The sequence below is a fragment of the Pyrus communis genome, chromosome 11 (genome assembly GCF_963583255.1).
Source record: "Pyrus communis chromosome 11, drPyrComm1.1, whole genome shotgun sequence".
NCBI lineage: Eukaryota > Viridiplantae > Streptophyta > Magnoliopsida > Rosales > Rosaceae > Pyrus > Pyrus communis.
Window position 1 is genome coordinate 10,530,629 of NC_084813.1, and position 16,376 is coordinate 10,547,004.

The following is a 16,376-nucleotide window of genomic DNA, read 5'->3' on the forward strand; positions in this document are numbered from 1 at the left end:
TCCCTAGTCTAATCAATTCAGAAAACACACTATGCCCTCAAAGAATATGTACATTCACCATTAAGGAGGCGCTGACTAGGGCATTTGATTCTGAGCCAGTTTATGCAATATCAGCATTAACAAAGCGCAGTCTGGTAAGAGAGAATGCTAGCGGTGGCAAGGGAGCTACAACTAGGGAGGTAATGATGGTGACTAGGAGAGAAGTGAGAGAAACAATGGATGAAGGAGATAAAAGTGTGAAAAGACTTTACTAGTATAAAGGATATTTTGTAGTTTACACTCAAGAAAAAGAACAAAAACTAATGAAATCATCTTTGGCATATATTAACTTTTGTCCCTACTTGAAATATTTAAAAAATGTTGTCTCAATATAAAACTAAGCATTAAAACTATACTTTATGTGTAATTTTCCGAAATTAAACCAAACATTATTTGTAAATAAAATATACAATGCGAAAAAGCTTACACAATAACTTACCAAAAGGAGCAAGATGTCATTTAATTGTGAAATAATAAAATTATAATACCATAAATATAAATTATTGAAGACCCATATCTATTTATTTCACCAAATAATTAAAAAAGAAATTATGTGCATAAATCAACAATAATAAACAAATTTCAGGCCCCTACATTATGAGAAAAACTTATGTAGGGCTTGGCCTGCCATTGGACTTTGTTAAATGACACTACCAATCCATTCAAAATTTGCCACGTGGCAAATCTTAAATATTACCATTTATCTTTCTTTTATATTTAAGATTCTCATAATTATTTTTCCTATTAATTAATATACACTATTAGATCAATCTAATGGTTCATTTTTTTCACTTCTTTTGCCCTTTTTTCTTCCAAAATATCCCCTCTAGTATATGTTTTGCCAAACTCTTTACTTTCTTCTCTCTCCCACTTCTTTCTGTCTCCCAATTTTTTCTCTTACTTCTTTCTTCAAAAAAAAAAAAAAAATAAAAAATATTCTGCACCCTAAAACCTTCTCCAGGAACAATCAATAATTTGTAAGTTTTTTTAATTATTTATACAATAGTTGATTTGATCATGTTAACTTGACATGAATAACCCACACACACACACACACACACACACACACACACATATATATATATATATAGACATATTAGGGTTAATATGTTAATATGAATAACCCACATATTTATACAATAGTTTTTTTCGTTGTTCTTTATTATGAGTTTTTATTAATATGTTAGTCTAATCTTTGAATTTTTTTTAATTGATAGGTTACTACCGAATTTGCTTCTTTCATCTCAAAGCAATTTAAGTTAAGTATTCTTTCATCAAGCATCTTGATAAATATCTATTTTCAACCTCTCCAACAACACCTATGCAACACTCTTCAAAGATAGAACACTCTGAATATCCTCACTCAATGGAATAATGGTCACCGCTTCAACATTACCATATCGAATTCAGTGTTTTAAAATATGTATGAAAAGATATTTCCGGCATATATCAATTCAACTAGATTGATGCGAACAAACAATCTAAGATAAACAAATGAGCACATAGGAAATACTATGAAGTTGGCACCAATTATTTCATGAAAACAAAAACACAATTTTTGAAGAATAAAAAATGAAATCATGTGTGACTAACCAAGTTAGTGGAGATGCTAATAAGAACTTCTTTTGTGCATTTGGGAAGGAAAAGGAGAGAGAAAAAGGAGAAGAAGAAAAATATGAACCAATTCATCTCAAGGTGTATATTAATTAGCAGGAAAAATAATTATGATAGTTTTGAATATAAAAGAATGATAAATGATTATATTTAAGATTCGTCATATGCCGAGTTTTGAATGGATTGTAATGTCATTCAACAAAGTCCAGTGGCAAACCAAGCCCAACAAAAGTTTTTCCCTATTTTCAGAGACTAGATGTATCGATATTCAATTTCAGAGATCATTTGTGATAAAAATCGTACAAAAATATTTTCCAAGCAAAAGTTACCAAAACCGGATAGATGGGCTTCACTGGACGGGCCTGGTTCGGAAGAAAACAACGGGAACCATTTGCGGGTTATATGTAACGGCCCAAACCGCCCAACTCGCAGGAAAATCACAAGGCCGAAAAGAATTGAGAAAATAAAAGTGGTGATTGAGAAAGGGGGAGAAGTGATCATCATCTTGTTGAATCCTATCTATAAAATTTTGCAGCATTTCAACTGACTTCTCCCTCAGAATGGCCACAAAATCGCAGATATTTACAGGATTGACCATGGCGTCGACGCCTGCCTCTTCGTTCCTAGCTTCTTCTTCAAGCTCCAACAGTCTCTCCATGGTCAGAAAACCTCTCACGACTTCCTTCTTCAATGGCGGAGGTGTGTGCCTTTTGATTACTCAAGTTTTCAGTGAATGGGTATCTTTTAGATTTTCAATTAGACTTCCATATCTGCACGTTTGCTCTGTTTTTCACCTTGCTTTGAATGCTTTGAGACTTGTTTATTGGTTGGTTGGGAATCCAAATAGTTGTATTGAGCTTAGTGGGGAGTGGGTTTTCTTTGCTTCTAAAGGTTGGCTTTCAGTGGGGAATGGGGAAACATTTCATGGAGAATTGAGTTTCTGTTTTCAAAGGTTCTATCTTGAACTTGTAGTGGGGAAATAGGGGAGATAATTAGATTTTGAGAAGACAATTGCGTTTGGTATTTGCTTTGGGCCTGTTTGGAAGTTATTTTAGAATAGCTGAAAGCGTTTTCCTGATAACCAAAAGCGCTTATGACCATGTGTGGCAGAGAAAAGCAAGAAGAAGCATCTAGGTGCCTTTTTATTTATTTATTTTCCGGAAGCACTTCATTTGATTATATATTTCGAAGTTATTCTAATTGAAGCTCTTATGAAAAGAAGTGCTCTCTAGAGAAGCATTTCCAATTGGGCCCATTCTATATTTGGCTTCCAGTTCTTTATACAGTATGTTCTTTTCATGAAGTGTCAATTGCTACTTCATTTAGTCTCACCTGGTACTCCTTGCATTGGGACATTGGGAAAGCGTTAGCTTCAACTGTTTAGAAATTTCTGTCTTAAAAAGGAGCTGGTTAGAAATTCTCAATTGAGACTCATGCAAGAACGATATGAGGATGACATAGTTATTCTTGCTCTATCTCAATTTCTCGTCAAGTCTTCAACGCGTGGGATTTGATGACGACATGAAGTAGCTAATTCTGATAAGAAAGTACAAGCAGGCATGTATTTGTGCGCTTCTTTCATAGTAAAGTAAACATTTTATTAGCTACACCATTGTCATGGAAACATCTGAAAAGTAGTTTATTTTAACAAGATATCTCCAAAATTTTGGAACTAACCTTTATCCACTAGGGATTAGCTTAAAAGGGAGCTGTTACTGGCACCAAAAAAAAAAAAAAAAAAAAAAAACCTTCCTGCATTTCTCTATAGTGAAAAAGATGAGGGTGGGAGGAGTGCAAAATGACTATTCTGAAGTGCTATAACAATTCCCCAACATAAATGTAAAGGAGATATATTTTTTAATTTATGGTCAAGCTCAAAGAACGTGTACATAATTTATTTATCTTATAGAAAAACAATTACATTTCTTCAAGTCAAATGAGAATGATATTAAAGGATATAACATTCTATCTCTTCAAAAAGGATGTAAGGTTCTTTGAAATCCATTATGGCGTATTTCAGATAGCATAAGAAAAAACTATTTACAAAGGAAAACACTACTGCTGCAAATCTCTGAGTCAAACAAGGTCCTATTTGCCAAAATCTTAACATGTGATTCTAGAAAAAATGTCTTTTGTCCAATTAAATCTGCTAGCTTGCATTTGGATATGATTATGTCTCTCTCTACTGTGAACAGCTTGACGAAGTCTAAGAATATGCTAGGTTTAAAGTCTTACTTTTTATTGATTTCAAATTCATTCTTAATCCACAAGTTTTATTAACCTAAAAGCAAGTAAAAAAAATTACATGTAGATGCAAGTACAATTGACTAAATTTCTGTTATCCCATTGAACCTTATTGTTGGGTTTATGTATGTCTGTTGTCATTGAGGATGTGTTTCTCTTGGTGAATTCCTGTTTGTTGTGTGCAACAAGATACATGAATTGCATACTATGAGTTAATGATATAAACATTACTTATGTATAGAAGTAAAAGGTGGACAACAATTAAGGTCTGTAAGCAATGCATTTTGCACACCCTGTTGTGGAGTTTTGCAATAACCTTGAACTCTAATCTTTTAGGTTTTGTTTTTGTTCTAGTATCTGTTCTACTAAACTTGCAAATTACCTAAAAATAGGTATTAGATCTTGGCTTACATTTGTTTTATTTTCAGTTGGGGCTCTAAAAGTTGAAGTGATTAGGGTTTCTCCTTCCAGTCGACCACGTTATTCTAGACAACGTGGGGGGGCTCTTGGTGCTCGTATGAACCTATTTGACCGGTTTGCTAGAGTTGTCAAGGTGATATCTTATGAATGATTACTGTATTCACATAATAAATACTAATGTGATGGTCTTATTATAACTGATTGTACCTTTTTCTTCTTACATTAATTCTTTTAATTGCAGTCATATGCAAATGCATTAGTAAGTACCTTTGAAGATCCTGAGAAAATCTTAGAGCAAGCAGTTCTTGAAATGAATGATGATTTGACAAAGATGCGTCAGGCCACAGCACAAGTAAGCCTCATGTTCCCAAAACTTTTACTTCTTTTCTTTGTTTTTTATTTCTTCTTCTTAATGCAATTGTTTTCAAAAAGTCTCATGATCGACTCGTTTTTCTTTTCTTCTACAATAGTTTATAATTGCCTCACGTTCTCTGAAGATTTTTGCACCTTTTCTTTTGCCTTCGTTCTTATGTCTTTCAGTTTTCATCTTTCCTATTTTGTTGTAGATGACAAACTGAAACGGCAAGTATATCATCCATGAATAGCTACTGGGTTAGCTTTAGATATACTTTGGATATCTCATAATTTTCTCTTTTATACATTGTATAGAAACAGAAAACTTCCTCTGTAAGTTTTCCAATTGTATTGAATGAATAAATCAGTTACACAGATGTGAATATATATAGCCTTAGCTGCCTTAGGCTAGTTTCAAGAATACCCTCAACTACCTTAACTAATTACAGTTACTAACAGAACTAATTACATTTAGCTTTAACAAACTATTTAACAGTAACTATATTGGATGACTTGTCATTCTCCCTAATACACCCCCTCAAGCTAAAGGAGGAATCAGAGAGGATTCCAATTGGAAGCTTGGAACACAGGTAAGAGAATCTGCTTTTAGACAAAGATTTGGTGTGGAGATCAGCCAATTGGTCTTCATTGTAAACATAGTGGACTTTGATGAGATTTGCTAGTACCAACTCCCGGATGTAGTGATAGTCAATCTCAACATACTTGGTTCGAGCATGAAAAATAGGATTAGATGCTAAAGAGATTGCTTAGATATTATCACACCATAGTGTAGGCAGTGTAGGTACAGGGAAATGAAGATCTTTGAGAATTTTGCAGACCCAAGTGAGTTCTGCAGCAGTATGTGCTAAAGAACGATATTCAGCTTCTGTAGAGAAACGAGCAATAGTGCTTTGTTTCTTTGCACTCCAACTGATGAGATTAGAGCCAAGAAATACACAATATCCACTGGTGGACCGCCTATCAAATGTGCAGCCAGTCCAATCAGCATCAGAGTATGCTGAAAGATTGATAGGACCTTTAGTGAACCATAAACCATGGGAAATAGAACCCTTAAGAAATCTGAGGACCTTTTTTGCTACTTGAAGATGTTGTTCTCTTGGAGCATGCATAAATTGACATCTGATTGACAGCAAATGCAAGATCCGGTCGAGTCCAAGTGAGATATTGTAACCCACCAACTATAGAGCGATATTCAGTGAGATTTGATAAGAGAGGCCCACTGTGATCCAGTTTCTTAGAACCGAGAGGAATGCAACAAGGTTTTGCACTCTCCATATTTGTTTTCTTAAGGAGATCAAGCAAGTACTTGGTCTGATGTAGAAAGAGTCCTTTGTTAGATCGGTGTATTTTCAATCCCAAGAAATAGCGTAAAGGACCGAGATCTTTCACTGGAAACTGAGTGCTAAGTTGTTGTATAAACTGTTGACAAAGTTGAGAGTTGGGTTGGGTCTAGTGACTATGATATCATCCACATAAACAAGGACAATGACCAACTGAGGTCCATTAAGGACAAACAAAGAAGCATCAGATTGGGATTGGTGAAACCCAAGTGTACGAAGGGCTTGAAACAATTTATCAAACCAAGCTCGAGGAGGTTGTTAAGACCATATAAGGATTTCTTCAGCTTGCAAACAAAACTGGGAGAGTTAGGATCAATAAAACCAGGAGGTTGTTGCATGTAAACATCCTCCTTTAAATCTCCATGAAGAAATGCATTGCTAATGTCTAATTGGTTCAAAAACCAATTATATTGGACATCAAGTGTAAGGAGAATCCGAATGGTAACTGGTTTAACAACAGGATTGAAGGTTTCTTGAAAATCAACTCCTTCTTGCTAATGAAAGCCCTTTGCCACCAAGCGGGCTTTGTGTCTGTCAATGGTTCCATCAAGATTTTTCTTGACTCGGAACACCCATTTACAACCAACTACATTTTGAGAAGGATGAGATGGAACAAAAGACCAAGTGCCTGTGGTTATTAAAGCATTATATTCAGCCTGCATTACAGCTCTCCAGTGAGCATGGTTTGGTGCTTGCAAATAAGTACTGGGAACAAATTCAAGATCAACTGGAAGTGGATGTTTCGTTGCTGCATAAGCTCTAGACTTGTATATTCCAGCCTTAGATCTTGTAATCATAGGATGTGTATTCCCAGAAATAGGTGGATGACTTGTCTGAATAGGCACTAGAGAGGATTCTGAGAGAGACAAAACTGGAAGAACTGTGAGAATTATCCACTGACTGATTGCATGAAGGATTCTCAGTTGAAGTTGAGATCTGAGTGATAGGATTAGGTACATAAGTACACTGTGGTTCTGAAGAGTTACTAGATGTAGGAGAACTTGAGAAGTGTTTGCTGAAGTGGAGGTCCAAAGATGGAGAATATTCTGAAGATGAATTCTCTGAATTGGAACTGTGGAGCTGCAGTGACTTAAATGGATAAGATTTTTCATCAAAGACAACATGTCTTGATATGTAGATTCTATTTGTCATGGGATCAAGACACCTATAGCCTTTATGTTGAAGACTATATCCCAAAAACATACAACTTTTGCTTTTACCATCCAATTTGCTGTGAATGTAAGGTTTAAGCCGTGGATAACATTGACAGCCAAAGACTTTTAGTTTAGAGTAATTTGGTTTGAAGAGAAGTTCCCAAGGTGACTTTGTAAGACCAGAAATAGGAAGTCTATCGATAAGCTATATTGTAGTGGAGAATGCTTCAACCCAGAAAACTTGAGGAACATGAGAGGCAACAAGTAATGTTCGAGCTGTCTTAACAAGATGTCTGTGCTTTCTCTCTGCACAGCCATTTTGTTCAGGAGTATGTGGACAACTAAACTGATGAAATATACCATGTGCACTAAGAAATGAAGCAAGAGAGTGACTAGTGAATTCACCTCCTGAATCTGAACGTAGAATCTTGATTTTATTTCCACTGAAGTTTTCTACATAGTTTTTGAAAGTAACAAATGTAGAAAATACATCGAACTTGGACTTCAATGGAAAAAACCATCCCTAACAGGTCCTTGTAAAAGCATCTTCCCCGAAATGCGATCCTTGACAGTGGATCTCTAAGGGTCAAGAGTCACTAAACAATTATTATCCTTAAGAAATTGATAAGCAGACAAAGATATGTTTCATGAAAGGAACATGTAAAACATTTCTCAGCTTAAAGGAATTATGAGGAGTGTGCAGAGATGATGAACCAATATTATAGATAGATAATCCTTTACCATCTCCGATGTACACTTTGTCCTCTCCAGTGTAGGGAGTAGGAGAAGAAATATTGGCTACATCATTGGTGATGTGGGAAGTGGCGCCATAATCAATTAACCAAGGTTAAGAGGGTTTGGCTGAATGATGCACGCACATAGCAGCAAGTTTGGCTGGAGGAATTCGACCACAAATGTCCGGATTCATACGATCAAAGCAGTCAATTGCCTCATGACTGGTAGAACCACAGATCTGACGAGGAACTTTGAAAGTGGAAGAACCTTGATAATTGCGAGAGCCTTGATAATTTCAATTTCCACGATTGTTGGTGAAAGTACCACGATTATTATGAAAATTGCGATTGCTGCGATTTGAGGAGAAATTACCTCGAGGTGGCTTACCACGATTTGAGTTAAACCGAGAAGCAGAATGAAGTGGTTGGTTCCGAGCAGCAAAAGCAGATGGAGTAGGAAGCAGGGGAGGCTGAGATTGCACTGAGAAGGCTTAAAAGGGCTCAGTTGCAGAGGAGGAAATAACAGTCTTGCGGCGAGCCATAGACAACTCTTTGGTGAGTAAGAGACCATGGAGTTCATCAAGGGATGTAGAAGATAACCGCAACATGATGGAATCAATAAAGGACTCGAATTCATCAGGCAATCCATGTAGTGTGGCAACAATTAGGTCACGATCGGACACTGAAGCACCAACAGCTTGCAAGGAATCAGCAATTTCCTTGATTTGTTGAAGATACTCAGAGATGGACTGAGATCCTTTCTGAATTGATTGAAGTCACGATCGCAATTGGTGAATGTGAGCCTCCGAAACTCCACCAAAGTGCTGTTCAAGCTTCACCCAGAGCTCGCGAGAAGAGGAAACCCCAACCTTGAACGGAATGATCTCTTTTGATAAGGTAGAATTAAGCTAGATCAAGAGATTTAGATCCTTTTTCATACCAATCCTCGAAGGCAGGGTTCATCGAGCGATCAGGCAAGAATGGCAAAGGACAAATCTTAGTGCCATCAATGATACCAAGAAGTTTGTATTGCCTGAAAATTGGAGCAAACAGTGCTCGCCATGGCAGATAGTTGGATCTTTTCAGCTTGATCGGCACCATACTGCCGATGTTGTGAATCGTAAGAGAGGTATACGAATTCAGAGGACTTGGATTAGAAGAAGAATTAGTGTTTTGGACTGAAGGGGAGATGATCGGAGAAGACGATCCAGTTGGTGGCAATTAAAATTGAGCAGCCATATCTTGCAGAGATCAAGATTCAAGAGAGATCGGAGATGAAAAATCGAAGAATCAGAGAGAAGAAAGCAAGAATCGATCAAGAATCGATCGATTTGACGAGCGGAAGAGAAGGTCGGTGCTATGAAGTAGAATGGCGAGATACCATTTAGAAACAGAAAAACTTCCTCTGTAAGTTTTCCAATTGTATTGAATGAATAAATCAGTTACACAGATGTGAATATATATAGCCTTTGCTGCCTTAGACTAGTTACAAGAATACCTACCTTAACTAATTACAGTTACTAACAGAACTAATTACATTTAGCTTTAACAAACTATTTAACAGTAACTGTATTGGATGACTTGTCATTCTCCCTAATACATTGCTTGTGTTTAATTTTTTAAATGGTCTCGATTTTACGCTTTAATGTTCATCTAGCATTGATCATGCCTATTCTTTGTCTTTTCCTCTTTCTCATGTGAAGGTGTTGGCATCTCAAAAGCGGATGGAGAATAAGTACAAAGCTGCTGCACAAGCTTCTGAGGACTGGTAATGTGGATCGGGTTGATATCTTATTGTCTCAAATAAAGCGGCAAGTAATTGTTAAAATCCTGGTGTATGTTACTATAGGTACCGCAAAGCACAATTAGCTCTTCAAAAAGGAGAGGAGGATCTTGCACGTGAAGCTCTGAAGAGGCGTAAATCTTTTGCTGTAAGTTTATTATGCTTCTACTTTTTTTTTTGGTTATTTTATATTAGTATTTCTAGTTTTGAGAAATGTGTATCATTATTGAGGAAAACTTCTATTTGGTGTGTTTAGGAAAATTGAGCTCACGCCATCAATTAAAAAATTACCTTGTTATTCACAAGCTAGTTTTCTCTCATCGTGAGGCTGCCAAAGTTTCATTGCATTATTGTCCTTGTATGTTTTCAGGATAATGCTAATACTTTGAAATCTCAACTTGATCAACAAAAAGCTGTTGTTGATAATCTTGTGTCTAATACACGGGTAAGCGAATTTAAATTATTTTGCTCATAGTGAGGTCATCAATGACTACCTAAATTACATTTGTTTTGACTTTTTGTGTAGAAAAATCCATCAATTATTCTATGAAATCTATTTTGTGTAGCTTTTAGAGAGCAAGATACAGGAGGCAAGGTCGAAAAAAGATACCCTCAAAGCACGTGCTCAGTCTGCAAAGTTAGTTTATTCGATCATTCTCACTTTCCTTTCTTACCAAGTCTATTATCTCTTTGTTTTATTTATTTATTTAATTAAATTCAGTTCAATTTCTGGGTCAATAGAGTCTGGTATCCCCTTAGCGTTGCTTGTAATTGCTGCTATGCTGTTGCTTCAGGACTGCAACTAAAGTGAGTGAGATGGTGGGGAATGTCAATACAAGTAGTGCTCTTTCAGCTTTTGATAAGATGGAAGAGAAAGGTGAGGCAGCTGTCAATTATGGAAATAGTTTATGATTTATTGAAGCTCCATTCTGCATTTCCATTTGATGCTGATCTTCGTTTCGCCCGAGGAAATCTTTGGATGCCCAAAGTCAACCAGCTCTAAAATGGCTGCTAAATCAGAAAAATATAATTTCAAAATGAACTGATTTGCGTATGGAATTCCTTTCTGGACTCTAGTTGACTTAAATATTTGAGGGTACAGTCTGCTTAAAATATATTGAGAGAAAGTTCATCACATTGTACTTTTATATGTGCTCAGCGTTCATGTGCCCAATCCCTGATTGGTAAGCATGTGATATGTCAAATTTAAAATAGTTGATCATTTGCATTGTTGGGTTTTGACAGCCCATGATGAGTTGTCATAAGTCTATTAGGAATTATAGTCTTGGAGGATTAAATTTTTTACCCAATTGGAGTTGTTTTCTCAACTGGAGTTGGTTTCTCAATTGGAGAAGGATTCGTAACTAGATTTTCAATTAGGATTAGTAATCCTTATTGAAGAAGACCTTTATTATGTCTATATAAAGGAGCTATTGCACTAGTTTTGAATTGGAGCAAAACAATCAGTTGGATACCACTCTAGGAGTTAAGAGTTAGAGAATATTGTGAGGACAAAGTGTGTGTGAGAGAGAAGAAAAGAGATAAAGCGTATTTCTTGTTCTTGTTCTTTTGTCAAGTCTTAATCCTAGAGGCTTGGCAAGGTTATTTGTTGTACTCATTATTGACACAGTGAAAATTAGTTGTTGCTGCCCCATGTAAATTTTTGGTGTTATTTATTTGATTATTTTGTTTTTGATTTCGAGTTTGTTCTATTTTTTCCATTCGTAAACGAGATATTCACAACACACATTCATACAAAGAATTTCCTGGTTGCTAATCAGTATTACAACTTACAAGTACCAAAAGATTGTTTGGATTTTAGAAAAAAATCATTGTTTCGTATATTTTACAGCCTCCCAGTCTCCTGATTGAGCATGTTAGATGTATGTTTCCTGGTAAATATGTAAGATTAGAGACGAAATCAGACTTTGTCATCAACAGGAGTTGTCCAGAGGTACAAAGTCTGATTGAATGTAAGAACTAGAGATTGTTCATCTCTTCCTTCAAAATTGGGATGAAGTGAAGTTGGACGATGGTGTGAACTTTGCCTAATATTTGTAAACAGAAAAAGAAATCGGCCTGGTATTTGTATGTGATTACGATCCTTCTGATCCTGGCCTATGTTTGTTCTTTCACCAGTAGTAGCACTGTTCTAAATTCTGAGAGTTTTGCTCTTCCCAATTTGCCAATCCCTTTTGATCCATTTCATTTGTCTTTTTGCATTTACCAAGGGTGCTTATTTCTACCCTCTACAGTGCAAGAATTTCTGTTACTGTAATTGCATTGCGGCCTTGCTGCTTCCACCTAGAAAATGATTTTCTTGATAGTCAGTTTTAGCACATCTTTTTTCTGTTGTTAGTATACAAAGAAAACCACGAATATGTGAGTAAAATCATTTTCAGCTATCAGCACTTTTGATTTAGTTAATTAATTAAATGAAGGAGTATCCTTCCTGATTATCAGCCATGTTCCTGTCATTATGGATGTTTTCTGTATATAATTTCCGTTGTAAAAAGTTGATTGACTTCTAGTCACATTGTAGCGCACAGTACATGTTGATTGTCTATCTTTGATCTCACACACACACACACACACACACACACACATTAATTTATATGGATTTTTATCAAGTATATTAATTAATCTATTCCTTTTTCATCTGAATAGTCTTAGCAATGGAATCCCAAGCAGAAGCTCTTGGTCAGTTAACTACAGATGATCTGGAAGGAAAGGTAACACTTTTATCTTGCTTATTTAGGCACCATGCCATGTTAGATCTTGTGTTTCTACAACTCTATATGATCTTCAAATTGATAAGAACAGGGGAGGAAGGGAGGATAAAATCCAGAACATAGTTCAAAAATATGATGTGGAAACAAGTCAAAGAATGAGCTCAATGAACTGTTTTAAGCAGTGGCAAAATTTCTGTCATTTTAGTAGAGCACCCATCTTATTAGTGGTTGGAATTTCTTTACGGACGTAAATGCACACTGAGTAACTTGAATACCCTACATATCCTACATACTATTTACCTGTATTATTTGGTGGTTGTAATTTCTTCATGGACTTAAATGCATAATTACATACTAAAGTAACATGGATGTCATGCATACCCTACATACTAATGTTTAGACGTTTGCTAAATTTAAGTTGAGAGTGCTCAAAGCAATTGTTCGAAACTTTTGCAGTTGGCATTACCATTCAAGTGTTGATAGACAAAATTACAATGATTTTCGTTTGGCTGATATTCTTTAAATGGAAGGCTTGTCAGTTTATTAAGTTCATATATTTGTCTGGGCCATTTTCTATATGGTTACGGGATGAATTAGGTCATTATCATGGGATAAAACCTTTGTTTTCTTCTGTTTTCCAAAGTCTCTTGTATTATGCTTGTGCTTGGTTTGGCTGTACATGAGAATTAACTGGTAAGGAAGTTGTTAAAAGTGCGACTTTAGTTTAGAGTGTTGCCTCTCTTAGCCATTAGTTTAAACGTTTGGGCTATTGGGGTTTTCTTAATTGTCCATGTCTAAAAGGTGTTCGACTTTTTGATGTCCGTTTTAGCCATTAAATGAAGATGAAAATTTTGAATTTTATGCAACCTTCCCATTCCTCTAAATTCTCCCTCTTGTTTGTTTTGATTATGAACCTAGAAACTAGAATAAATTTTCAAATCCAGATGAGAGTTGCCAAAGATTGAAGGAATAATAATAATAATAATAATAATAATAATAATAATAATAATAAACTTTAGAGAGGTGATTAAGTTATTCTTCTTTATTTGTTTTTTTTTTTCGCTTTTTATGTTCAAAAAGATGTATCAAACCACACAAAAATGAGAAGGCCACAGTCCATTAACTTCATTGATCTAACTACGGAGAACTCATTAGTGTGTAAAGGACAATGGCATGAAGGTGCACTGACATTAACGGTTGGAACAGTTATTATCAATCGTAATAAGGTGGTGTTCTTGGATATTGTGGGTGAACTTGCTAGGACTTTGGGGTTGATTTTGGTTCAGGACCTAAGTTTTGGCCATTGTTGGTCAGAGTTTTGGTCTCCATTGTTTTTTGTGCATGCTCAGCAGAAAGATGTTCAGATATATAGAATGGAAAGTGGGTTTTGTAGTGTTTTTCAAGAAGAAACCAAAATTTTGTTTGGATCTATATTGGTAATGGCATGGTCTTCTCATTGTCTCTCCTAGAGGTCAACTTAAAAACCTCGGAGAGATGTCGCTTTGCAGCAGAGTAGAGTAGAGTGGAGAATGCAGTGGGACTGCCAGTAGAGAGCAGTGGTTTCTTCTCCATTGTAAATTGCATTTTGAAATCTAAGTAGTCAATTGCATCTAATGGTTAGGTAAGTCATGCACAATTTAAACATTTGCAAAAGAGAAATCCTGTTGAACTACCCAGAGAACGTGGCCCCCATGGGAACCACTATATATTATATGGCGTTTATAAGTGGCATCCTGTACAGTTCCTTGACAACAAAAGTATGAGGAGTTTGATTGATATATGCTTGTGAATCAACGTCAATGGTCAAACCAAAGTGGAAGATTTACGATGTTTGGCTTGTAAATGTTTCTATTGTGAATCTACATTGCTCATTCTTGGGACACAATTGACAATGTTGTAGTGTTTCTGCAATAAGGGGAACATGGATAGCGTCTCACTTAATTTAATTGGGATGTATGCATGATCTCTCTGGCCTGGCAGTAGTAATGTAGCAATAGCGATGCGTTGTTGGAAAGTGGGATGTTTGGCATTACGAGAGAACTGGGAGGGACACTAATGGGAGATTACATCAGGACTCTTTCCAGCTTGTTTTGCTGATTCCATTTTTATCCAGATCCTGTTAACTCTTTCAATTACACGTACATGTACCCACATGGATTCACACACATTAGCTAGGAAGTTTTATTCACGTAGATACCCATGAGAACACAGTTATAAACTATAACATATCATAAATGATCTTAGAAAAGAGGATTAATTGGTTCTTTGTTTTTTAACTTTTCCAAACGTCTACCAGTAGTTCTTGATATAGAAGCTGAGTACAACTAATTGCCAATAGAAATTAAAGATTGATAGTTTCCATTGGACAATTCAAAATTTGAATCGTTGATTCGATGTTGATTGTATATTTCTTCAGCTCTTGTTTGTAAATGTAAACATAGAAGGATTGGATCCTCATGTTTGACAAATGTTCTGCAAACCAGCTACATTATTCCAATTGTACCTTAACTATATAATCTATATGGAAATGAGCTTCTTTCCCAGCAAAGAAACTTACCCATTTTGAAGTGATAATTTAAGATGATTATTTTGCGCACATACTATATCTGCCTAAGGGATAATACTGAGGATATTATTTATTCATGCTTTTGATTTTTTTCCCTTCTGAAAATTGATTTCTTACCATTTCCTAACCTACACCAAAATTGCAGTTTGCGTTGCTAGAGGGTTCTTCAGTTGACGATGATCTTGCAAACTTGAAGAAAGAATTATCTGGTAGTTCAAAGGTATGGTTATTGACCAGGACATTTATATATTCACGAGATCGTGCATCCAAGTTTCCGCTGATATATTCCCGTGAACTAGATTCTTAACCTTAAGGTTTCTACCCCATTATTTGTTACATTTTAGGTGTCTAATTTTCTTGTAATTCCATCATACTCAATTGGGTTGACCAAAGAAGCATTAAGAGGAATCGTGCGGTCTATTTATCTGGGTTGCTATGGTGGTTCTTTCGTTTATTGTGTTGTTTGGTACCAAAATGGAGAATAAATAATCGGAAACGGCTTTGTCCATAATCTAATGCTCCTCCACTCATTGCTGTTCATTGTTCCCTTTGTTGAAAAATTCATAACGAGATGAATTCCAACCATGTGTCCTAATGGCCTCTCAACTGCTAGGTTTGTTGACGTTTTTTCCCTCTATCCTACAGAAAGGAGAGCTCCCGCCTGGAAGAACAGCCGCTCCCAGTAACAAGGCATATCCATTTCGAGATTCTGAAATTGAGATGGAGCTTAATGAGTTGAGAAGAAAAGCCAAGGACTTCTAAGATTTTCTCTGCAGGTACCAATATTGGAATTCTTTAAACACAAATATGAAGTTGGTTTTACTTTGAGAACTGGTTAGCATTTATATAGGCAGAAATGACGAAAGATTAACGCTGTATAGCTAGAGATCGAACTTCATTGTCACAGTATGTGCTGTTTTCATGCTCTTGTAATTCAACTCTGCTGCAGCAAAGCCAGTTTTCTGGATAATGCAGGTGGAACAACCTGTTAATGTACAGGTTATGGATTAAATGCGTGTCTTTTGTGTTTGCTAGGCTCATCTCATCATCTCATCATCTCATGGTCTTGTGAGATTTATGGGGGGTTTTAACTTTAATTTGTAAGCCTTTAATTCTAGTTGTTTTCTGATCAATGATAATAGTCAGACTTTAATTTGTAAGAGTTTGTTTGGAAGTGCTTTTGAAATGCTTAAGGCACTTCTGGTGAAATTTATTTTGGAACAAATCTTTAGTAAAAATGTAAGTGAATCATGGAAAAGGCACTTAAAGTGCTTACTGCAAGTACTTAAAATGCTTTTTGCAGGAAGCACTGTAAGTGCTTTTAGAACCCAAAAACATTTTTGCTAAAAGAGTGTTCGGTCATTTTAAAAACTCT

At 35.9% G+C, this 16,376-nt stretch overlaps 1 protein-coding gene across 1 annotated transcript; it reads left to right on the forward strand.

Annotated features, from left to right (window-relative positions):
- Positions 1 to 2,129: 2,129 nt before the first annotated feature.
- LOC137708289 (membrane-associated protein VIPP1, chloroplastic-like) lies at positions 2,130 to 15,896 on the forward strand. The gene is made up of 11 exons (XM_068447333.1): positions 2,130 to 2,352; positions 4,326 to 4,450; positions 4,559 to 4,669; positions 9,624 to 9,688; positions 9,770 to 9,851; positions 10,074 to 10,148; positions 10,270 to 10,340; positions 10,498 to 10,580; positions 12,371 to 12,435; positions 15,147 to 15,221; positions 15,647 to 15,896. Exons 1-11 carry the CDS (start codon positions 2,214 to 2,216, stop codon positions 15,761 to 15,763), a joined length of 1,008 nt encoding a protein of 335 aa, XP_068303434.1. The 5' UTR covers positions 2,130 to 2,213; the 3' UTR covers positions 15,764 to 15,896.
- The last annotated feature ends 480 nt before the right edge of the window (positions 15,897 to 16,376 follow it).